At 45.8% G+C, this 25,865-nt stretch overlaps 1 protein-coding gene across 1 annotated transcript in view; it reads right to left on the bottom strand.

Moving 5' to 3' along the window:
- Window positions 1-25,865, bottom strand: part of Rab22a (RAB22A, member RAS oncogene family) — a 48,979-nt gene that overhangs the window by 7,257 nt on the left and 15,857 nt on the right. The window contains exons 3-6 of the mRNA XM_031372912.1: window positions 11,145-11,226; window positions 4,329-4,400; window positions 4,147-4,253; window positions 3,491-3,600 (exon numbers count right to left, since the gene is read on the bottom strand). Coding sequence (XP_031228772.1) covers window positions 3,491-3,600; window positions 4,147-4,253; window positions 4,329-4,400; window positions 11,145-11,226 — 371 coding nt within the window. The remainder of the gene's footprint in view (window positions 1-3,490; window positions 3,601-4,146; window positions 4,254-4,328; window positions 4,401-11,144; window positions 11,227-25,865) is intronic.

The following is a 25,865-nucleotide window of genomic DNA, read 5'->3' as shown; positions in this document are numbered from 1 at the left end:
GCAAACACTGCTGTGAATAAATTACAAATGTAGTTAACAGTCTCTTGAAGGTTACTGTCATTACGGTTTTCTCAACAAAGGGAAACAGAAATACAGCTGGTACCACAGGGGCAACAGAAATGCGACAAAAGATTTTTAAACAAGTGTTTTGGAAGAAAGCAAGAGACATCTTTATGGTCTGGGCACAGCCAAAGGTTTCTGATGCAGGAACTATGCTGACCATAAAGGAAAATAAGGACACATTGAATTCAGTTTAGGTTAAGCAGTCAGTTCATTGGAGGATTGATTCAGAAATCAAAGTCAAACCAAGGGGAAGGTATTTCCAACATAATCAACCAGGGCTGATATCCAGAGTCGAGGCACGAGCCATTAGGAGGACAGGTACTGACTTGGTAGAAGGTAGGCAAGAAGGTAAAAATCCTGGAGAGGAGGGTGCCAGCTATTGTCCAGGTAGAAACCGGTAGGTGGACAGGTGCTCAGCTTCAAGGTAGACATGGGAATGCAGGTCCTGCCTCTTGTACAGATTGATGGAAGGCATTTCATACACCACTCCTGTGGGCAGCAGCTGGCATAACCACCACTCTACAAACTATTTGGCAGTACGTCACAGTGAAGACATGCAAATCTAAGGACCCAGCAATCTTTCTCTTAGGTGCAGAGATACACCAGATGTTCCCCAGAGAACATAGGATACATCCAGATGTTCCTCAGAGGACACAGGATGTTCAACAGTGCAGCCGGCAATTACCCTAAGTCAGAAACAACTGCCCAGTGTCTTGTCAACAGCAGAAGTGACAACTACACTGGGAACAGTCCCTGTTTCTTCCTCTCCCAAGAGTGAGTTCTGACACTAACACACACCAGCCATGAGGCTGTAGCTCATGGGATGTACAGACAATGGAAACAGTAATAAGAATAAGAAGGCAGACACAGAAGGGCAGATAGGGCTGGGGATGTAGCTCAGTTGAAAGAATACCCGCCTAGCACACATGAAATCCTGGGTTCAATTCCTAGCGTGGTCCAAAGCATGAGGCATGATGGTACAAGTGTGTTTTAGGGTCAGGAGGGAGGCAAAGGAGGATCAAGGTCACCCTCAGTCACAAAATGAGTGTAAGGCTAGCCTGGGCTACAGAAGATGAAGACAGTGGAGAAGATGTAGCAGTAAAGTGCTGGCACAGCCTTTAATCCCAGCCCTTGGGTCACAGAAGCAGGCAGATCTCTTTGAATTCAAGGCCAGCCTGATCTACAGACAGAGTTCCAGGCTAGCCTGGGCTACATATAGTCAGATTGTCTGAAAAAAATAAACAAACAAAAACCCCCAAATAAAACATGGGAAACAAAAGCAACTATGGGTTATCCTTTGGGGTAGGAGCAGCTGTGAGTGCCACACACAGGCTGTGTTCTGCGACAACGCATTGCTGCCTTGATGATTCTGAAGTGCTCTTTCCTGTGTGGACAATATGTTCCACCCCAAAGCCTGTATGCCAGGTACAAGTTATCTGAAATACTCACTGAGCAAAAAATAAAGATGATTTTTAGCTCTGTCTGCTTTCCACCTCCTTGGCCATGCTCAGTTTTTCTCAGTTATGGTGTGTACTGTGTGTCTGTCTTTTTCTCTCAGCAGTGCAGGCAACTGAACCAAGGTCCTGACATGACAGAAAGGTCACTACCATAGGGCCGCACCCTGCTTGCTGGGCTTTGGTATAAGGCTTTGTTGCTCATATAGTCTACACTACATGTTTATTTTCAAAACTAGAAAAAGAACCCACAACAAAACCAGGAATGGATTCAATAGATGACACGGCCTCGGAGACATTCAAAAGACTGCTGACAAAACGTAGGCTGCCTTTCAAGATGACCCAGGCTAACCTGCTAGTCATCAACACCGTGTCTTAACCCTGAAAAGGACAGATGCTTCGGTGAGCCAATGGCAGGCCACACTGGCTGTGTGATATCTGCAAAGGACTCTAAAAAGGTTTAAATTAATGGCCAAAATGAAACAATGGAATGCATACACAAAAATCCACATCTCTGAGCCACCTAAACTATCACAGACATGTTCACTCATAAATTCTAGTAGTTGGAAGGCTGAGGCAGGGGGATCGCTCTGAGTTCAAGCCTGACCTACAAAGTTAAGTCTCTTGAGATGCTGTCTCAAAGAGCAACATAAAATAAAAATTGAATGGCCCTGATCTCCAGACCCCAGAGGGGCCTACCTGCTGCCATCCCAGCCATGGGTGCTGTGATCCAGCCACGGGTGCTGCAGGCCTGCTTACCTGGGCAGGCCCTGGACGGCTCTGGTGGTTCCTGCAATTCATGACTCTCACCCTCACCAAGGCCAAGGGCCCTTCTAGCTTCCAGCTACTTTGGATCTCCACCTAAGGGCACTTAATGGGTACAGATGCAGCATGGCTGGTTGACTACTTTCTGCCTGGGAGTTGGCTGTGCTCAGTTAAAGCTCATCACTCAGCTCTTCCAGGCCTGTACTGTCAGGCCTCAGCTCCCACCTCACTGCCTCAGAGACGGTCCCCAACTATCTGCAGTCATCAGGCCTCAGCTTCCAATTCTTCCCCCAGAGGGTCTTTCTGGGACTGTCTGCACACATTCTTACATCCACCACACTGCTTTCTTCATATCTCTTATTATTATGTAAAATGACCCTATTTATCTGGAGTTCACTGCCTGACTCCCTCAACAGAACACGTGCTCTCAGAGAGCAAGGGCTGTGTCTATCTTCTTTAGGCTGATCCCTTGAGTCTGGAACAGTTCCCAATAAACATTTTGATGAATTGGAATGAAATGAATAAACACAGATGTGATCTACAGAGAAGCCCAAGGCTCGAGGCGGCCTCTTCTCACCTACCGTTGTCACCTGTTAACACGCCGAAGGGAGAGAAGGGGAAGAGGACTGACCCTTTCCTTACTGAGGACTAGTTTTCGAGGTTTTCTTACAAACAGATCATATACACATTTCATTTCCCTGAGGTATTCTGTCCCTTTCTTCTAGTAACCTTTAGTACTTTTAACTCTGTGTGTCTGCATATAGGTATGAACACAAAAACACAACCGCGCACAGAGGCCAGAAGTGTCAGGTCCCCTGGAGCTGGAGTCCCAGGTAGCTCTGAGCATGATGTGGGTGCGGGGACCAAACTCAGGTCCTCTGGCAGAGCAGTATATGACCCTAACCACTGAGCGATCTTTCCAGACCTTATTTTGTTCATCTCTGATTGTTTTGGATGAGTAACTGAGACACATTTACAAGAGGAGGGCACAAAATGGCTTTGACACTAAGAGGCATTCCTTCTGGAAAAGATTATCACACAACACCCAGAAATCCCGCATGACAGACACTGGCTCTTCTCCTCTGCTCAAATCTCCTTTCGTGGACAGTCTCAGAGACTACACCAAACAAGCTGAGGTTCTAACCACACAGAGAACTGTTTGTGTTTGCCCCGAACAGAGAAAACCCGCAAGATGCAGAGATACTTACTAATTTCTATAAAGAGTTCATTTATGTTTATTGCATTTTTTGCGCTGGTCTCTACAAAGATGGCATGAATGGAATCTGCGTAGTCCTTAGCATCTCTCTCCATGACTTCTCTGGAAGGCAACAATTGCTAGTCAGAGGTTCTGCCCCTTAAGACCTCCCCCATCCACTACGGAAGCAGAGGGATGTTTAGATCAGCTGTGGCATGAGCCCATTCTTTCTAGTTCCATGATTTTCCTGATAAGGTTTTCTATAACTTCTATATTAAACACCCCTCACCCCACCCCCCACCCCCCCCGGAGAAAAATCAAGCCAAGGCCCTTCCTTTGGGAATCAGATGAGATACAGAGAGATTGCCGATAAAATGGACTTTTTGTATTCAGGTAGTCTGCGTCATAGCAGCCTGGGGAGGCAATGATCTCAGATAATGTCATGTGGATGTCACTAATGTTAGAGTAAATTACACACCTGTCTACATGTAATATAATTAACTCCAAATGCCTTAAGTCTTCATTTTAGCTTGGAACTTCAGGGCCAACCACGTAACATAAGAAATTTTTCAATGTCAGAGATAAAATAAAAGCTAGACTCTTACCCTGGATATGGCTCATTAGAAAAGGAACACATAATCGGCATGGGAATCTCAACTAATAACTCACCTGACATCAGTAAGATCACACTTGTTCCCTGCGATGGCAACAACAATGCTAGGGGGGCCGTGCTGGCGGAGCTCTCTCACCCAGTTCTTCAGTGTTGAGAACGTCTCCTGCAGTGAGAGGAGAGCAGCTAGAGGCCTGAGCAATACATGATGGCAGCTAAGAAGAAATGAATAAAGTCTTACTTCTTTTGTGATGTCGTAAACGATGATGGCTGCTGCTGACCCTCGATAGTACATCGGTGCCAACGCACGAAACTGCAGAGGGAGAAGAAGCAATGAAACCGACAGCCAGGGAAAGATGTCCTTTCAGAAGACTCTGAAGTCCATTATCCCTGCACAAAGGTAATCTTCTCTGAAGCCACAGAAGACGCCATGATGCTTTACAGCAAAAGAACCCACAATTACCAAGGCAAAGGCAGACGAGAGCAGGAGTGTCTCTGAAGACAGTCTAGAAAACAGCTTTATAGGAATTGAATATGGGGCAATAAACAATTGTTTCTGCTAAAAAAGCTTTTTAATTGAACTCAGTGTAGTAATTCCCAAATTCATTTGTTCAATAGTCCTTTAAACTTTGGCTTCCCAAACTAAGGAGATAAAAACATGCTGTAAATGGTTCTCTCGAGAAGCGGCTGCATTACTGGGTGTCAAAGAGATCACATTGTAATCTAGATGTTGATTGTCCTAGACATGAATGCACATTTAAATTCACTGCTTGAATGAGTTTGCAACTTGCTTTTCTGACATCTGCATGCATAGGTCTCATCTCTCTCACAATGTCACAGTGCAAGCATAGTTTCTGCCTCCACTCTTTATCACTAGAGAGGGATACAGAAGGCAAAAGCAAGGGTAATTCAATGGGCCACTTCCTTGGATGAGTGTGGGATAGAAAATGTGAAGTTCTTTCCTCATTAGAATCTGGGTCTTGGGCAAATGATCCAGTGTGGCATTCCCCCACCAAGGGTCATACATACTGTCATCTTACACCGACTTTGAAGGCCAGTCCCAAGAGTGACCCATGCACTGCATCCTGCTCCCTCTGTGGTGCTGGTTGGTAGGCACTGTCCTCAGAGAGCACTGGGTGTACATACAGAACACACACAGCATCCCTGTGTCTCTTTAATGTCTGTGAGTACATGGTCCGCCTTCCGATAAGATAAAGTAGTGACGCTTGGACTGCAACCCCAATGAAGGAAGATACATGAGGTCTGTCACAGGGCACTTTTGCCACCTCTGCCCACTCAGCGGGGTGCTTGGTTCTTTTCATCTAAGAATGTATCTGCTATGTCTAGACACAGGTCTAAGGCTTTGTTGCAAATTTGTTCAATTTTTTAAAAATGCCCCTGTTCCTTTCTCCCTCCCTTCTACAGTAAGTCTGGTATCCCCAGTTGGTCTTGAATTCATGATGTAGCCAAGGATGACCCTAAACTGCTGATCCACCCACCTCAATCTCCTGAATGAAGGGATTATGATGGGTATAAGCCACTGCACCTGGCTTATGCGGTACTAGGGATCAAACTCTAGGCTTAGTGTGGCCAGCCCTAAGCCCCCTTCTCTTATCTTTTTAGGTCTACTTTCCTGCATTACTTATTAGGTGGTTATTCTCAAAACTACAATCGAACTCTCTCTCGTCCATTTCTAGTTGAATGCACGCACTCTATAAGACAGCAGAACCTCACTTGAGTCTAGCCTTGCCTATAGAATCTTGTATGACTCTAACCTTGTCACCACTCTTTGGTCACTGCTGCTAAATGCTTCAAATCATACTAATAGAAGACCTAGCGAGCTGTCCAGAGGCCCCGTGTCAGCAGCAGTGCTCACCATCTGTCAGCAGGACTCCTTGGCCGTCTCTAGGGCTGCTACTCAACTTTCACTTTCGAATCCCAAGATGACCTTGGTTTTGTATCTGGGAGATGGTTTTGGCAGAAGGACTTGTTTGCACACCTACAGTGTGCTAGAAATTCTGCCCACTGGCTTGCCTCCACTGCTTCCGAGAAGCCAAGCCCACTCACATTGTTCTCTGGTATATAATATATCTCTGGCTGTTTGACTAGGGCCCTTGTTGTATTTAAAGGTTTGCTGAAACCCTTAGACATGAATGTCGATGTTTCACCACAGTGGAAGAACTCAGCTATCAACCACAGGAATCCTTCTTCATCCTGCACCCACTGCTTCTTCATCCCTTCTGGGTCTGGTGCTGCTGAGACTGCCCAGACTTCCCTAGCCCCTCCTTCCCTGCTCTTCCAAGTGATCTGTTCTATTGTTCACCAGCTAGCTTTGCTTCTTGACACCGTGGCTTTAATCTTAGCATTTCCACTCTATTCTTTGTGAACTTCCTCTCTGCACAGCTTCCCATTTGCAGTTGGTCTGCCATTCTGTGAACCTTTGGACAGATTTAAAAGCCTGCTTTCAACTCAGGTCCAGATTCTCATCACAGGGTCATACCCTATTCTTGATTCCCTATACATGTAACAAATGACCGTGCACTGGCCTGCTGCCACAGTCATTCTGAAGAGTGAGACTGATTTTGAACACTGTTAGGATGGCTATACTGGAACTGGATCTAAAGGCCAGGACATTGTCTCTCTTCTGAATGAGATGTTTCGTCACAATGCTTAAGAACTTTATCAATGCCCTCTAATGTGCAGACTGGATTTAAACTCCAGCTCTGTTATAAGAGGCAGCAGTGAGTTTCTACTCAGTCTTGTTCTGCAATGTCCCCTCTGTACATTCACAAGGCTTGAGAAGGGTCCTCCTCTCTGGGTTGTATCTTTCCAGGGCTTGCTGTTCTTGCCCAGTTACACTAGTACTCTCAGATATCTCCCATTAGCATAATCTTAAAAAGACATTTCCTGCTTGGGCAGTAGTGGCACACTCCTTTAATCCCAGCGCTCGAAAAGTAGAGGCTGACAGATTTAGTTTGGGGCTAGCCTGGTCTACAGAGTGCATTCTAGGACAGTCAGGGCTACAAGAAGGAACTTTGTTTTGAAAAACAAAAACCAACCAAACAAAAAAGGCTCTTCCTGCTTGACTCTTTGCTACCCTGTGCCCTAGTCCTGAGAGCTAGCTGGGTGTCCTAGAAGGCCTGCTGCTGCTTCAGCCTTGCTCACTGGTTGGTTGGCAGCACTTTCGGACAGCTACTTTGTAAAGCATTACACAACATTGATAAGTCCCGCCTATTCTGAGTGACACATCCATGCTGACTTTCAAAGTCTCCCCTGTTGTTCTCATGAAGAAAGAAGATGAGCACAGATAAGGAGATTCCAAAGATGTCATCCCCAGATCTGGCTCTGGGTTAGGGACAGCAAGCTTTCCCACTGTGGACAGACAGGAAACTGCATCAGCTCTGTCACAGGATTACTATCGAGTATAAGCACAGACAGTGAACAGACAAAAATGGCTGTGTTCCAATAAAACTTTATTTATAAGAGTGGGTACCTGCTTCAACATGGCCCACTGTCTGCCAATCCCAGTTCTACATGCTCCTAAGCTGTCACTGTCCTAGTTTAAACACTTACAATTGCTTATGTGAGTACCGTGAAAACTGACAGTCTTCATGCTGTTCTGACCTCTGTGGAGCAGTCAGCCAGAGGAAGCAGAGGGAACAAGAGTTGAGAACACGGCCATTACAGATGCAACACACTGGGGATGCTGCCCTGCACTTATGGTGGACTTACGACATAAATTCACGGTTGTCATCTGTGTATGTGCTGGAGTAGAGGAACAAGATGAGCTCACTCAAATTGCAAACAGTGGACAAAGTACTAATAAATGCTTAGTCTTAAGAAAATAAATACAACTGTGAAAACAAGTTTCATTTAACTGACATTTGAGAAACCTCGGGCTTAATTTTACAGCCAGGAGCTGACTTTTAGAGTTGCTGAGGAGACGGATGGCCTGGTGAGCTGCTTCTGCTAGGAATGTGCAAGCACAACATGGGACCTTTCATTCTGCAGTGGACTCTCCCAGGCTTCACAGAAACAGTCACTTTGAAAAAACATCTGAGGGCTCCAGTCTGTTTTCCTAGGTGCTTCTTAACCTCCGGATACACAAGCCGTTGTCTTCTGAGCACGTCCTTCCTCTTCATGGAACAAACTCCCTCAGTCAAGGACGCACATACCATTCAATCCTTATTTACTTTCATCAACTTAGTGAAATCACTCTGCGATTCATGGAAACTTGTCAGAAAAGTCATCATTCAGAACTACATGTGGCAACAGATGTGAGGGTCAAATGGGGAGGACGCCTGTTCAGGTCATCAAAAGCCTTTTCATCTGCAACGGTTTTGGGCCCTCACCAACAATCTCAACTCTGCAGAGCTAAGCAATAGACATGTTCACATCAGAGACTTAGCCCTGGAGTCATGTGTGCCTCACAGCAGGCAGGGAGGGTCTGTTCTTATCTGTCAGAAGGCAGACTACCAAGCAGCTGACAAGAATACTAACACTGAAGCCAGGTACCGCGGGCTGCAAGCACCAAAAAGGCAGTCCCTGCCTCTCAGAGGCCACAGTCTAATGCAAGACAGAAAAAAAAAAAAAAGAAAAGAAAAAAGAAAACATGTGACAACCTTATGCTTGAGGGCAAGCAAAGACTGTTGAGGACACAGAGTTAATCTGCTGCTACCCAACTAACTCCTGGCATTATTGCCCTCAGGCATTGGGATCACAGCAGTAAGCAAGACACTGCAGGCACAGCTCCCAATACTCCCATCTCAATGAGAGAAGCTATCAAGAAAGGCAGAAATGAGCGTCTTAGAAATGAAGCAGGGCAATGATAGAGAATGAACCTGAGGCCCTGCTCAGGTACAGGGAGGGACAGAAAACCCTGAGGTACACCATTTTGTCTGACACCAACAGCTGGCAAGAAGCCTACGAGTGCTAGAAGAGGCATGTGCGAGTGAGAAGGACCAGTATATGTGAAGGCCTGATGGCAGGTATGTGTAAGGACCTGCATGGAGGTCAGCAGGCAGGCAGGCAGAGCAGGACACATGGGCTTCATGGGTCCCTTAGAACATAGCTAGAGGTAAGGATCAGCAAAAAGACAGTCGAGTGTGATCATTGTTCCCCACAGTGTCTGGACTCTTGTGAATAGTGACATGGGTCAGGGCCCGGTGGAGAAAAACAGGGACAGAAGTCAAAAGGCTACAGAACACTTGAGTGACAGTGAAGGCAGCTGAGTGGAGAGCTGAAGAAGCAAATGGTCAACAGCTGCCGGGAAGAATGCAAGACAGCCTCCAGATCTGAGTGCAAGAAGCACAGCCTTCTGGTAACAGGGATGTTAGGACAGCTCTTCTCCTAGTGACGGGGGTGGGGAGGGGTGGGGGTAGGGCCTCCAAGGCTGGATAGTCATCCGGTGAGGGATGGGAAGATAGGATACAGAGCTGTATGCACATTGGAGAAGCACACAAGCTGACTGGCAGGAAGAGGCAGAGCGGAGTCCAGCCTTGAAGTCCTAGCCCTGGCTGGATGGCAATCCTTGAACTAACCCTGAAATCCTAATGTCCTTCTGCACGGTGACACTGGCCATGGTATTTCTCTCCCGATTCTCTTCCAGCTTCAGGATGCCCTTCCTGGTCAAGGCCCCTGTACCTGATCAGCCTCTCACTCTCTCCTGTCCAGCTTAGGGCTGCAGGATGGTACTTCAGGGAAGGATGGCCAGACTGCACCACAGAGCAGCATCACCTCCTAAAGAGCCAATTGCAAGTGGGCAGGTAAGAGGCAGGCAAAAAGCAGGCAGTCATGGCCCTCAGGCTCCTGTGACCACTTGAGTAGAGTGGAGGGGCATGCCCAGGCATTCCTTCCACTTTCATGGTATAAAAAAATCACCATGACAATGGAGCATGTGAGGCACAGCATGGGGGCATCAAACATGTGAGGGGGTAACTGAAACCTGGGATCCAGCGCAAGGACACATCTATGACTCCTAGGGAAAGTCCATGCATCTGGCTAATGACACAGTCCTAGGGCAGCGTGTAGACACATCCAGTAGGAGTCTGGGAAGCAATGCCTCTGTAGGATGGAAGAGAGATGGTGACTGCCATCCTAGCCTCCATTCTACATGCATACAGCCACCAACACAGAACGTGGCAGCCCTGATAAAGTGATACACAGGGTTCAAACTGAAGGCAACCCAGAGCAAGGCAGAGACACACCAGTGCGGTGTCCTCTATTCCTCAGCTTCTCTGCCACACAGTCTCCATGCTGTCTAAGATAAGAGTGTGACGACAAGCCATTTTTCTGAGAAACTTCTCGTGTACTTAGAGATTAGGACCATACCTCGCAGTCGCCAGGAGCTCTGTTTAGACAGAGTCATCTGAGAACTATAGCTTGGCTGAATGACGGGATGACTGCAGGCACCTCACCAGGGAAACTGATGGAATGAGGCAGGGGGAGTGGTGAGGGGTAAAGTCCCTGCTCCCATTACATGTCTATTCCTGCTTCCTACTTCCTCAGATTTCATCCCACTGTGCAGCCGTAGCTCTCCACTGGCTCTATCCTGTGGCGAGGACAGCCAGAGCTATGGACAGGCTCCCTGTCAGGCATTTAAGTGCTTGTTGTAAGGCACTGCATTAGCTAATCCGTCCACTTAAACCTCAAAGTTTATATGCTGTAAAGTTCCCTCTTTTAGCTTTTAAAAGGCTGCTGTAAATGAGCTGTGCCTAATTTTCCCTTTCTACCACTAATTCTCTTACATCTTTACTAGAGGACAGAGCCCCAAATCACACACTCTGTTCAAGGAACTTGATCAGGCCTGTTAGTCAGCATTTACTTTAAGACACTAAAAAGTATAAAAATGCCCTCAGTGCCCATTATCACTTTCTCCATCAGTGGACTTTGTGGCTCTAATTGAAAAGAAAAAGGCTGGCCCACGCAAATGGAAGTAAATGTGTCTCTGGTGCAAAGAAGTGAGGAATGGCAGGCGACAGGGATGATGACAGTTTAGTTGGAGCTGTGATTTGGTATGGGCCTCAGAAAAAACATAGTAAATTAAAGAGTGACTTACTCGTTCTTGTCCAGCTGTATCCCAGATTAGGAATTTATGTAGCTCATTTTGGTACTGGACAGTCTTGGTCATAAAGGATGCCCTATAAAGAGAGACCTAAATGGTCAGAATACAGTTATTTAGCACCCGTGTCCAGCCCCAGTTGGAACCCTCACCTAAGACTGAGCACTCAGGACCCAGCCCCCACTGCATCCTCATCAGTCCCTCTGAGTGCTGTGGGGTACCAGACGCTGGCTGCAGCCTTTGCTAAAATAAAGCATTAGGCTCACCTGACAGAGGAGGAAGCCTAAGAAGTGAGAGACAGGTCAGTTATGAGGAGGCTTAGCCTCCCTTGTAAAGTGAAAGGCGTTGTCATTCAAACAGGTGGGTATCATAAGAAAGCTTTCTTTGAAATGGGGCTGATTTTTTTTATTCTTGTGGGGCCGTCTGGTGTGCATGCTCTGTGTGTGTACTTACAAGGCAGCCCTTTCACCTGCTGAAATGGTCCCTGGCCCATGAGAAAGCTGTCTAAAGGCCACTGCCCACTAATCACAGCACCTCAGACATTCTGGATTTCTCCCCCAGTTCTCAAGCCATGTGCCACACATGGAGCTCACAGAATTATGATGCTAGCCAAAGTGGACAGGTGGCTTCTAGGACAGTTGAATCAAGGCAGTGGCGAGCTCTGCACTAGATCACGGTGCTTCATGAACACAGCAGGCTTCTCCTCTGAGGCAGCCACAGGACACTTCCCAGCCATGGTTCTGAGGCAGCCACAGGACACTTCGAAACTGACACGGTCACACTCAAAGTTTCTGCTATTAGGGGACCATATACATTTTTCCGGACCTCAAGTAAAACTACCTGTGCATTTCTGAGGAACCCCAAGGCCACAGCACAGGCCCAACACCTCACTCTTGAGATGTAGGCCTGGAGTTATCCCCTGGGGAGTTCTGTGTTTTCTGACTCTGGTTCAAAGGACCTAGAAATCAATGGCCTTCTAGGGTAAACAGACGACGGTGTGTGTCTGTGTTTCTTAAAGATGGGTTTCTCTTTGTAGCCCAGGCTAGTCTTCAATGCCCAATCCTGCTTCAGCCTCTGAGTGTTGAGATTATAGGTGTGAGTCAGCACACCAAGCTTGAGGTGTACTCTTGAACTATTCCCTAATCCTGTGATCTAGACAATGACTGAATGGCTAGAGCCTTAATTAGAGGTAATCTTCAGGAGAGCACATGAGAAGGACTGCTGGAAGACTACTGAACTCCTCACCATCAGAATTCTTAGGAGTACTTATGTAAATTCATGGCCCAGCAGGCAGCCTCCCAAACTGCGCAGCTAGGGGTGGAAAGTAAGTGGAAAAGCAAATCCTAGCTATACACTAGGGTGCTGTCTGCCCCATGGAGCCCCAGTCAAAGTTTTGTGGTAGAGGTTCTCCATAAAGCTCAAGTATTAGGAACTTTTGGTGAGTTACTCTGACTAAATCAACAACTAACACAGCACCAGGTCTCCTCACTTTAGAAAGACCTAGTAGTTCGAGACCACAAGACTTTGGAGAAGGTGAGGAGAGAGGACATGTCTACATAGGTGTTACTGCTCAGGAAATATTCAGTTGAAACTCTCCAACAAGTCCTAAAAGCTTGCCACTCAAGCTTGCTAATCAGCGACACTGTGGTGTTATGTGACAGCAGGAACCAAGAGCCAGCATGTGGAAGCCACATATGGTGACTATTGGATGGACAGGACAGGCCGCACTCCTGGTGGACTGAAAGCGGAGGAAACAAGATGCAGGGATCAAGAACTGCTTCCTTAACCTCAGAACTCCTGCAAGTCCTCCCTGCTTCAACCGGTTCCTTTAATGAAAACAGATTTCCTTGAGTCAGAGGACACAGACCCAGCACTGTGGTTCTTCAATATCCGAGAAGAATGAGCCCCAGCACCCCACACAGCCCCCACTACACATCCTCCCAGGTTACCCACAGCTCTTCCTCTGTAGCAGGGCACTATTTGCAGCTGTCTCTTTGCTGTCCTGGAACTTAGTCAGCGCATGTACTGTGGTTGCCCAAAGGCTACCTGGAAGTCTGTTCCCCTAAACCCTCAGCATAAAGAACAAATGTTACTCAAACATCAGGGAAAGAGGACAGGTCAAGGAAGGCTCTGCTCCAGCTTGGCCAGAGTGTAGCAGAAGGGAGTGGTGCTGTAGGGCAGGGCTGCCCTGTTGAGGGTTCTGCTTGCCTCTGCTTAGTTAGCAGCTTCAACCCTTGTGCTAGCAACAGGCTTCAAGCAAAATCTGAGATAGCTGCAGACACTCACTGTGCTCACCCATCGTGGTCAGGAGGGCCTTTGCTATTCACTGTGGAAGATGTCATAGGACCTTACTGGGTGGTTTGCTGCTCATTCATGGGTTGAACCTCCAAGGCCCAGTCTGTTACTCTCCCACCTCTCCTCCTCTGAGCCCTTAAGATGCCTCTTTATAGTACCAAGCACCCCTGCTGATAAGAGTGTGAAATCCTGACTCATCTCAAAGCACTTTATCCTTGACATATAGAGTAGGTGTCTCTCTGCAGTAGCAACATATAGACTAGTATCAGACTTGGGAGTGATGTTGCCTGCTGCTTCTCAATGGTCTCTGCTGGGTTCTGGGCTAGCTACCAGGACAGAGACTGGACTTAAAAAAGAATTTCTTGCCAAAGATACAGTGCTAGTGCTGCCTACTGAGGACAAGACTTGTCATGACTGATCTAACTATACAATGGAGATGCTTTACCATACGACATGGTGTCTAACCCCACACTGGTTCCAACTTTTAGGTTGTCAGTCCCAGACTCAAAGCCTGCCTTTCACACCCTGTGGCCATGTCTGTCTTTTATTAACTTGCATCCAATTTTGTGATAAGAGTTGCCTGGTCTTCATTTTATATTTAGTCTACACTCAAACCTCAGCCCCTGAAACAAACCCTTAAGTCAAACGTTAATCTTTGGGTGACTTTACTCCAATTTCCATCAGTGCTTCAACTCTAGGCTTACTCCTCTAATGTTCAAGTTAAATGACACAGAGGGTATGATAACTTCAGTGTCTTGCATTTTGAAAAACAGGCGCTGGCTCCCTGCCATTCAAAGGATACATTTCTATTTCCCAGCCTGCCATTTACTCATTTGAGAAACTTATTTTTCACTACTAAACTGTCTCTTTTCAGTCTCCTCAGCAGATCTTATTACCTCTGTAATCTAAAGCCCCTACTACATTATTTCTTAAAGCTACAACACCTTTCATATGCTTCTCCATTTTTCATGACATTCTAAAAATATGACTTCTCCGCTCATCAAGTAGTCACGATCTTTGGTCAGAATATGGTTCCTAATGAAAATACTTGCAGTGTTTTAAAATTTTCTTTTCTTTAACTTCAGCAACTTGTTTACCTTTCCTGGTATACAGATCTGCAGTGGCATCTTTGAGATCTTTCTTGTGACTGGCACATGAGGTGAAGTTACCTCTGAGGTTCATGCTGAAGATGGACAACTCTGCACACTGTCAAATGAACACCCTGATCTCAAGGACACATATGCTGATAACAAACTGCTAGGCACACATCAAGGCGGACATGAAGAGATGAACACAAATGACTCTTACAGTTCCTCTAAGAGAGACAAAGGTCTTGGGAAGATGAAGGCAGTGCAAGGAGCATCTGGGGCTGACAGAGGGAACATCTATCTAGAGCAGCATCTTTAAAGCCTAGATGTTGCCTGGGTACGGTGGTCGATGTTTATAATTTCAACATTTGGGAGTCTAAAGTGGGGAGACCTTCAGTCCTAGCAGATGCCTTAGGTACCCCCCCACACACACTGTGCCGAGCGAGCATGCACCCTACAGTGACGGCTTTCTTACCATTCTCTGAGTCTAGCTGTGTGTAAGGGCTGCAGGCCACTTGCAGTAGGTGCACTCATACCAGTAGGAGCTTAATACATTGTTCTTTAGGGTTGTGTTCATCCCCTACAAATTATTTTCTGCACCTTGGTCACATGTTCAAAATTTTTTTTTTGGAAATTAATGAAAACCTAGGAAGATAATTTAAACAGAAAAATATCTAAAGAGTTTGGCCTCCCCTCTCCTATACTTTTTGTGAATAACTTACAATACTTTCATATCATAAACAATAAAGACAACAATGACAACACAGCTAGCTGCTTCAGCTGAGTGTCAGCTGCTGCCATGCCCTCTTCCTGTTTGCTGTGTAAAGCTGGAGCACAACTGTAAGCTTCTGGACTGTGAGTCTTCACCATCTCTGCTCAGGGTCAGAGCCATGGATAGGACTGCTAAGATCCCAGGGCAGCCAACTGGACCTCAGCTGGAGCACTGTGCTGCCTTCCTGCTCCAAACACTTGACCTACCAAAGTCTTGTACAAACACTGGTAGGCAAGAGGAATAAGACCTCTCCATGGCCATTGAGAAACTCAACTGGGAGGGCTGGTCAGGACAGACACTTTAGAAGATCCTTGCAAGGCTCTTCACAAAGGGACCATGAACAGCCAGGGCTAGGCAGTGATTTTTTTATTTATTTTTTATTTTTATTTTCTTTTTGATTTGGGTGTTTTGAGACATAGTTTTTCTGTGTAGCCCTAGCTGGCCTCGGAGTCAAGAGCTGGGATTAGAGGCGTGTATCACCGTGTTGGCTTTAGAAGGTGATCTAAACATGGAGGGAGAGTGTGACAATGGCCTGGAGGATGGCAGCAGAGGTCATAGACAAGGCAGTTAGGCACTAGAAGCTGAAACTGGTTCCCCTGGGAACTGCGAGGAGGAACCAGCTTGGCTAACACCTTGAGTTTAGGTTGGTGAAGCTGGTTTTAGACTTCTGATCTCCAGAACTACAGGTAGAAACACCTGTGTTCCTCATCAAGCTGCTGCTGTGATGTGAGGAGTTGAACACAGGTCACAGACTTTCTAGAAGAGCAAGGGGAACTGTTTGTAGATATTAGGACGTGACGGTGCACATGGGCAAGCACCGTGGAGGCTAGAGCAGAGAACAAGGACCAACGGCACTTGTAACAGCCTGGCCTGGGTTCCATAGGGAGGAGCAGCTGTAGTGTTGTTAAGAGGCCAGAGAAGGCTTGGGCAGGGAGGGGATTGCTGGGGACGAGAGCATGCTGTGAGCTAGTGCCTCTCCACAGAGGTGATCTTTCTGCCCTGACTGCTCTCTGTACTATTGCTGAACAAAAATCATCCCTTCTTTTTAAACCAAGCCTTATCTAAACAGCGATGTTGGTAAAATCAAAATACTTGTAGGTTTTATGGACTAACTTCACTTATTGCTTACTGGTGTTCCACCTGAACTCAACCATGTGCACTGCTTTAAAAATCAGAGTTAGGATGGGCCAGACTGACAGAAGGAAGAAGAGATGCTTGCTGATGTGCTCAGAAGGTGAACTCACTCATTCCTAGGTCCTTAATGGCCCAATGCTGTGTATGATGGACCTTACAGGGCAGGAGACACAAGAGGAGCAACTGGGGAATAGTATGCACTTTGAGAGCATAGCCAGGGGCTGGGAGATGGCTTAGCACTTAGGAATACTGGTTTCTCTTACAGGGGACCCAGGTTCAGCTCCTGAGCATCAACGTGGCAGCTCCCAACTACCTTTAAGTCTAGTTCCAGGGGAATCTTCTGAACTCCACCCTGTGAAATACATAAGTTCAGGTAAGCACAAACATATAGGACCCTGGACAAAGCTGGGCCAGGCCTGACGGTTGGAGGTGGGAAGAAGGGACACTTGGCTGTGGTTGGTGAAGGGAAGGACAGTGCTCTCAGTGCATCTGAGGTAGCTCTTCAGGCGCTTAGGCATGTGCAATAACGTATTTCAGCCGTTTCCAAACTGTAATTGTAGTCCCCAGCCTTCTGAGCAGGTAATAAACAACTGATATGCTTCAGCGCCTCACAGGTAAAAACAGGGAAGCGCTGACATCTCCCTGCTCCTCCAGCCAGCCTTGTCATCCTGGGAAACGACTTTATCCATTTCTTCAGAAGCACTACAAGTTTATATGAGCTCTCATAGTGGACTCTCAGAACCCGCCTTCCTTTTGAAACCCTAATGGTGATATTCCACTCTGATGCTTTCAATCTAGACCACCCCTACCTGACCTGAAAGAGTATGGATATGCATATTCAAGTTGCTTCACTGCATTTTATAATTAACAGTGTCAATGATGTGTTTATAAAAAGAGAAAGAGGAGGGGATATGTTCTATGGGGGTGTAGTCAGGTATGAGGGAAGGGGTTGTCTAGTGGGCCCATGCCAAGGCATCCCTTCCCCCTGAGGGACCAGCCACACAATGATATAGAATAGAATAGAGTTTATTCAGGGCATGGGGAGGGGAGTTAAGAGAGTAGTAGAGGCAGAGAAAGGCAGAGAGAAGGAGAGAGAGAGAGACAGAGAGAGAGAAAGAGAGAGAAGGGGAAGAAGAGGAGGAAGAGGAAAGAGGAGAAGGAAGAGGCAGTGGTGAAGGTGGCGGCCATGAGTACGAGGAGAGGGGGTAAGGGAATGTGGGGAAGGGAAGGGAAGCGCAAGAGAGCAAGAAAGGAACAAGAGAGGAGGAGGGGGCAAGCAGCCCCTTGTACAGTGGGTCAGGCCCACATGGCTATTGCCAGCTAACTGTGGGGGTGGAGCTGAGACAGAATGCTAACAGTCAAGGGTGTTAACTGTAGTTTGGAATTTACAGATGCTATCTGTAGGACAGTCCTGGAAGTGCAGCTGCTGGGGAAGACTGAAGGAAACAATGACTGCACACTGGGTGAGAAGCAGAACTTTGAGGGAATCTTCCAGCTAGGTTGATTAGTTTTGATGCCATGTGCCATGAGATGAGTTAACTGACCTATCTTTACCTCAACCACCTCGTGAACATGAGGAATAACTTTACAGGTGTTTCCCAAAGGTTCATGTATTTAAAGCTTTGGTACCCAGCATGACCTTACTGGGATGTGCAGCGAACCTTTGGCAGGTCAAAAGGGACTGAGGATCCCTCACTTCTCTTGATTTGCTTTTCAGCCATGAGGTCCCGGAGCCTACTCTGCTACCCTCTCCCATGATGCTGTGCTGCTTCAGCACAGGACAGAAGCGACACACAAGAGTGTCACCTGAGCACCAGTGCAGCCTCCAAAACTGTACGCTAAAAGAACCACTCTTGCCTCTGGGAAATTATCTCAGCTATTTGATTATAGAGACAGGAAAAAAAAATGTCATTTTTCTGTCACTATGAAGATGGGGCTTTATAAAAACTGTAATCTATTGAGGTACAGTCTTGGTTACCTTTGGTTATAAACTTGACACAGCACAGAAAAGTCTAAGGGATGTCTGTGAGAGTGACATGGAAGCTGTCCCATCATCCTCGGGCAGTGAGAGCTGGGGTGTAAGAACACTAGCAGAGGGGCTGGAAACAGGCTCAGCTGCTAACAACCATTTCTTGTTCTTTCACAGCACCCTAGTTCAGTTTCTAATACTCCCAACAAGTGGGGGTAACTTTACCTCCAGGGGCTGGGACACCTTTTTCTGGTCTCCATAGACACCCCTCCACCCAGAAAGATACGCACATGCACATACACTCACAAGCACATACACTAAAAATAAACAATCTTTAAAAAATGAAAACAAAACTGAAACTCTGAGCATGAGCCTGTGAACTAGGCAGAGAGAGGGTGAGGCAGCCAGTAGCACTCCCCTCCCCCAGGGTTCCTCTGCCCCTCAGTGATGAGCTGCCACCTCAAGTACCTGAAACCCTTTCTTCTCCAAGCTGCTTTCAGTCAGAGTAGTTTATCACAGCAGTAAATGAAATGAGAACAGGTGGAGTTGGTGTACAGTAAAATGTAGTATAATATTTTCAGGCCAATGAATTTTAAAACTTCACAGTCTCATGTAACTATCACCCAAAATAATGGAGTCACAACACTTTCCAGTCCTAGAACTCTTCCTCATGTATACTGCCAGTTCATTTTTGCCACTATACTGATCATGGGATGAGTGTGATCATGAGGAACTGAATGTGAATACACAGCACCTGGTAGAAAACTGTGGTAGGCCATATCTACAATCTCAGCACAGAGGACTGAGAGCAAGGCTCACTGGCCAGGCATTCTAACAAGACTGATGAGCTCCAGGTTTCAAGAGAGTGTTTCAAAAGATAAGATGGAAAGAAGTTGAAGAAAACTTGGATGTTAACCCTTGGTTTTCACACGCAGAAGCACACATGCACACATTTCTGGTGCTACTCTTATGATCAGGGTTAGCAATGCTTGTGTGTGTGCTTATAAATGATATCCTTCCTTTTAGACCTCAATCAAGTGATAGCCCTTCAGTCTCCAAGAGCTGTTAAGTTGGATTTTCACACCCAGAGAACAGGGCCTTCATCCCTGTTCAACAGGAAATGCAGGATTAAGGGACTGGAAAGTAGGTGGGGTGGCCCACACCTATAATTCTAGTATCTGGGAAGCTGGGGTAGGGGGATCACTTCATGTCTGAGGCTAGCCTGGGCTACATACTGAGTTGCAAGCCAGCCTGGGCTACAGAGTGTGACTGTGTCTAAAAAATAAGAACAAACCTTCAAAGAGATGATCTAAGTCTCAAAAAGAAAAACTGAGGCTGAGCAGAAAGATGGGAAGAAGTTAAGGTGACATCACACGTAAGGAGCCCCTCACATCACACGTAAGGAACTGTAAGATCTGAGTAGACAGGGACATCTCAGAAAAACACCAGGAGGCCAGGAATTTCCTTAAGATAAGCTGAGGAACTTTAGGAAGGTAGTGGAACTCTCCAGAAGGGAGAGGCTAATTAACATTCCTCAGATCACAGGGTGAGAACCAACCTGCGGGTGGGGGTACATTCCACAGGGTGGACCTTTGCCCACTTCCAGACAAGGGAAGTTCTTGCCACCTCATTCCCTGAAGACCAATCAGTTTAAAAAGTCACACTGTTCTACCAATTGTGTCTAATGGCTGCTGCCCTGAAAATTGTAGAAAAGGTCATTGAACAAGCTGTGTGGGGTCGCCTCCTTTCCTGAGGGTCTGGGATGGCCTCAGTGCACTGAAATAAAAATCCTCATGCTCTTTGCATCGATCAGGCTCCATGTGATTCACTCAGGGGGTCTCTGGTAAGCTAAGGCTCGACAGGGTCTTATAGAACCCCTCACATCTGCTGCTGGGAAGATCTCTTTAGCAAGATTATAAACTGTGTTTACAGTCAAAAAATAGGTTTTGGCTTGTGACCTAACTATAACAAAGCTTTCTTTGACTATGTTTTTATCTAATGGCCTGAGAACCTGTATCATACACTCTGTAAACCACTTTAAAGTCTTGCAGCCAATAACAGGAGTAAGTGGATATTTCTACCTAAATCTTTTATATCTTTGAACAGTGTAAGTGGATGTGACTTCAAAAGCTACCAAATTCACATAAAGAGCAACTAAGACATGGAGCTGTGGCTCTGCGGAGGCTGGTGGCTGCTCTGAGGGGCGCAGGGCCATCCTCCTTTCACATGTCCAATATTCACGCTTAATGCTGTGTTTACATCTATTTTAATAATGTACTTAATAATATTTAATAAACCCCAAGTCTACTTTGAAAACAAACAAAACAAAAACCTCCAAAACAAAACAAACAAAACCAAACTAACCAAGCAACGATAAAACAGATGAGGGCTAGTGAAATGGCTTCCTGGTTAAAGGTATTTGTTGGCAAGCCTAAAAACCTGGTTTTCTTTGCAGGACCCACACAGAAACTTTAATATGTCTTCCACATATGTGCTGTGGCATAGGCATTCCCCACACAAAAATAAGTAAAGGTATTAAAAAAAAGTTTAAAAGATACTAGATATAATGTGGCAATTGGAATCTTGGAGGCAGCAGACCAAAGGATCAATTGCATTGAAGACAAATAAATGGAAATTGTATAAGCCTCAGAGAAAAAGTAAAGAGATGGGGAAAGGAGAGGTCTGGAGCCTCCATGGCTCACCGAGCACTTTGCACACACAGAACTCCCATATCAAACACGAGACAAGAAAATGGGGCAGAAACAAAACAAAACAAACAAAACTTCTAAAATCACTGTTAGTAATGTCCACATTCTGTAAGAGTCAAATTTCAGGTCCAAGAAACTTGGTGAACCCAGGGGGTATTTTATATTTTGTATATCAAGATAAACTTGCCAAACAAGAGATAAATAGTGGGTTCCCAAGGCGGCTAGAGACTACAGACAGACGTTACATACATAGCTGTTCACCAGAAACACAATACCAGGATCTAACCCAACAGTGAACTTTAAAGTGCTACAAGAAGCAAATAAGGAGTTGGCAAAGCCAGAGTATACATCCTTCAAAGTGAGGTGAGAACCTCTGCAGGCTTTGAGGACAGAGTCCACAGGAACTAAAACAGTTCTTAAAAGGCAGATGGTGTGACTATCAAGATACCAAGGCAACCTCTGAAGGGACTGCAGTGCCTAAAGGTGGAATGTGGACTCAGCAAAGCACCTCCAGGAGGTTAGTAAGAAAGAACAACCAGTGCTCTAACCAATACTGCCACAGGATGCTGGTAAACTCACACAGCATTAAACACTGGGCTTGAGGAGCTAACGGGCCCAAATAAAACATGGGGCTTCAAGGTCAAACCTACAATTAATTTTAGTGGATCTAAAACTTGTCTTAAATCAATACCTTCCTACTCATATTAATGTCTTGATGAAATAACACAGTGCAATTAAATGAAACAATTGCAGCTGGCAACATGACCCGGCCATGAACATATTGAATATCTCCTTAATATCCTTACGCACCACAATCTTCCCCTTGCTAAGGCACTGCCATTTAAACACAAGCCCAGAAACACAATGGTGCATGTCTGTGATCACAACACTCAAAAGGCTGGGGCAGAGGAATGTGAGTTTAAAGTCAGCCTAGGCTACATAAACAGTTTCAGACCAGTGTGTGCTACACGGCAGGACTCATTCTCAAAAAAACAACATCAAAGCACCTCCAAACAACAAAAAAACATCATAAATCTGAAGTACCTACAACAGAATTTAGGTGAAAGATGGCAAAAAGTCCCATGGTGTGGAGAAAATGGGTGTTCTGAGAAGCCAAACCCTCCAGTAAGAAAAACAAATAGCATGCCTTCTTCAACTTGCTCAGTGAAGAAGCTGAAGCTCAAACTGTTATAAAGTAGCAGGAACTGGGAGAACCATCACAAACAGGGAGTTAACCCTGAAAGCACCACAGTGTCAGTTACTAGTATGGCCAGTAGGGCAGCTCAGGGAGTGACTGTGACTGGCAGGGGAGCTTGCAGTCTGAGTCTAGTCCCCAGGATGCAGGGAAAGGTGGACAGAAAGAACCAGATCCTCAAAGAGGCCTTCTGACATCCTAACAACAGCTACAACATAGGTCAGGACTAGGCCTGGTAAGACAGCTATTCAGTCAGTAAAGCTCTTGCTATACAAGCACAAAAACTTGCTGTCTTAGGGATTTACTGCTGTGAACAGACACTATGACCAAGGCAACTCTTACATGGACAACATTTAATTGTGGCTGGCTTACAGGTTCAGAGGTTCAGTCCATTATTATCAAGGTGGGAGAATGGCAGCATCCAGGCAGGCAACGGCATTGAGTTCTACATCTTCATCTGAAGGCTTTTAGGAGAAAACTGGCTTCCAGATAGTTAGGACGAGAGTCTTAAAGCCCATGCTCACAGTGACACACCTACTACAACAAGGCCACACCTCCAAATAGTACCACTTCCCGGGCTAAGAATATTTGAACCACACTTGCCTTGCTAAACTCCAGGTCCACATAAAAAGCCTGGTGTGGTGGAATATACTTACAACCCCAGGGCTAGGGAGGTAGAGAAAGGTCTGGGATGCATGGAAGCTGGCCTTGTCTAATCAGTGGGCCCCAAACCACAGGGAAAGACCCTGTCTCAAAAGTACAGCCAGAGATGCTCAGGGCTCTTTGACAGTTGTATCTGCACTAAAACAGTGGAGGAGGGGGTGAACTTTGCTTAGAGAGAATTCCTGTGTGCTACACAGGATGTATTTATTTATTATTTAGTCTTTGTTCGATATATCATGTATTTTAAGTGTAACTGAAGTCAACAAAAAAGTGAAGAGATGTAAAGTAATATGATTCTCAGACTGTGTGTGTGTGTGTGTGTGTGTGTGCGCGCGTGCGCGCATGCCTGCAGCCACAGCACTTAAGGATGAGGCTATTCAAAGGCTTAGCATGAATTTGACACTAGTATGGACAGGACATACATACATAGTTCTAGCTGGGTTTGGCTACAGCATGAGGAACTACCTTAAAAAAAAAATCTAGGACTGTGGAGAGTTTGGATGAGGATGGACCCCATCAGCTCATATGTTTGAATGCTTGGTCCAGTTAGTAGAACTATTTGAAAAGGGCTAGGTATTATGGCCTTGGTTGAGGAAGTGTCTCTGGATAAAGCTATAAAGCCCTTAGCTGCTGCTCAAGCACCATTGTCTGTCTGTCCCCCACCATAATGAAAATAGAATAAACCTCTGAAACTGTAAGCAGAGCCCCAATTAAATGTTTCCTTTTATAAGAAATGCTGATCATGTCTTTTCACAGCAACAGAACAATAACTAATACCCTCTACTAGCCCAGAACTGCAAATAACCTTAGTTAGGAAAATCACAAGTTAACAGCCAACCTGAGCTAGAGTTAAGTTGAAGGCCAGCTTGGGCAACTTGTAAAACTCTGTCTCAAAATAAAAAATGCCAGACTATGAGGATAGAAGATAGAGCCTAGTGTGTAACACCTGCCTAGAATAGGGTTCGATACCTAGCTTCGGAGCTAAACTGTAAATGAAACATGTCCTGGGAGGACTGAAGGGAGCAAGGACATAATGCAGACTGTAGCAGATAGTCATTGAGGAAACCCATGCACAGTAGTCCTACATCATCCTAGCGGCTCTATAGAATAAAGGTCAATGACTACAAGAAAAATTCATTTTACAAGAAGGAATTAAGTTATTTCTTTTCTTCCTGCTCTGAATAAAGTTTCCACGAGGTAGGCTAAGTAGGCAACTATTCCTAGAGCAATGACTGGAGTGGGGGGCTGGTCTGTGCTGAACATGTGGGAACCGGAGAATAACCCAGTTGGCTTTTAGGTGAGTATTAGTCTCTCAGCAGGCAACACGACCTCTACCACTGTACCCCACTGTGCATTCCCCTAAGAGCTTCACCACTGCACCCCACCATGCATTCCCCTAAGGCCTCTACTACTGCACCCCACCATGCATTCCCCTAAGACCTCTACTACTGCACTCCACCATGCATGCCCCTAAGAGTTTTACCACTGCACCCCACCATGCATGCCCCACAACCTCCCCAGGGCCTCTCCACTGCACTTCACCCACTCACTACCACACCAAACAGTCGGCTTTCTCTTCCTGATCCTGGGGCCGGGTGTGGGACCACTATATAGTGAAATAGCCATTTTAAACAATGAAACTATTTGGACCTACAGAAGTAAATGTTAAGTACAATTAAAAATCAATTAATTTTCCAGTTTAAGAACGTGTACATTCAAGGTATACTGTACCATCACCCTGAATGCTAGTACAACTTCTACAAATGACAGTGAGTTTCCATGAGGTGGGTGAGAGCACTCAAATGCCCAGCCGGTCCACAGACCTGCTGGCAAGCTGACAGCTGTCCTGAGGCCAGCCTGTCAACAGAACCCCAGTTTGAACCACGTGCTGCGGTGCTTTCACAATGCCTCTCATCAGGCTGGTCAACTTCTCAGCTTCTCCTCAACCTTTCAGCCTGGGAGATTATCAACCAGCTGTCAAGTCAAATGGTTCTCAATCTTGGTTTGTCTGATGTCACTGTGTAGGTTGTAACATAGGTAGATATGGGTTACATAATAAACTCAGTTTGTGGAGGTTCTAAGATATACCACTTGATATGGTCCTAAAGTATGCATAAGTGTATCAACAGAAGCCACAGCAGATGACTCTATAGAGGCCAGAAGACACTATAGATCCCACCCTGCCTCCTTCCCTTCCTCTGTTCTTCCCTCCTCCATGTTATGAGGGCACTCTAACAGCTCTGGGGACAGGCTCTCATGTCAGAGAACCAGGCAGATAAACAGAGGCCTCCAGTCATAGCCATGTAATTAACCATTCTTTAGCACTGCCAATGTTACAGCACCAAACCTGGCACTGATGGTAGCCAGGCTACTTGGATTCCTAATCCACAGAAACATCATGTATGAAATGCTTGTTATTTGAAACTACTAAATATTGGGACAACTGTTAACGTACAATATATAAATATAGCCGTCCACCACTGAAAGGGAAAAAAAAATAACATCTAAGAAGATAAAGTATCAGGATAAAACTCAAGAACTATTCTTGACAAAATGATTGCTCACTAGACACACAGAGACTGTCTCTTCTTTGTAGCTGGCAACTTCAGTGACCAACACCATGCTACACACTACTGAAAACATTCAACAGGACAGATCAAATATTCCCTTCGAGGCAGAAGAGGGCATAGATGTTATCCCTTAGCCCTGTCTCAAGCTAAGTCTCTGAACAAGGCACGGAGAGACAACTAAAAACATTCCACTAAACACCACCAACCAACCGAAGAGCAAAACAGTCCTAACTTTGCAATGACGTGACCATGCACTCCAAAAAGCCCACAGCACACCAATACATACCAATCAGTAAAGTTTATACACACACACACCAAAAACAA

This window comes from Mastomys coucha, unplaced genomic scaffold (assembly GCF_008632895.1).
Source record: "Mastomys coucha isolate ucsf_1 unplaced genomic scaffold, UCSF_Mcou_1 pScaffold15, whole genome shotgun sequence".
In the NCBI taxonomy this organism is placed as follows: Eukaryota; Metazoa; Chordata; class Mammalia; order Rodentia; family Muridae; genus Mastomys; species Mastomys coucha.
Note: the sequence above shows the minus strand (reverse complement) of the source record. Positions and strands in the feature narration are given on the sequence as shown.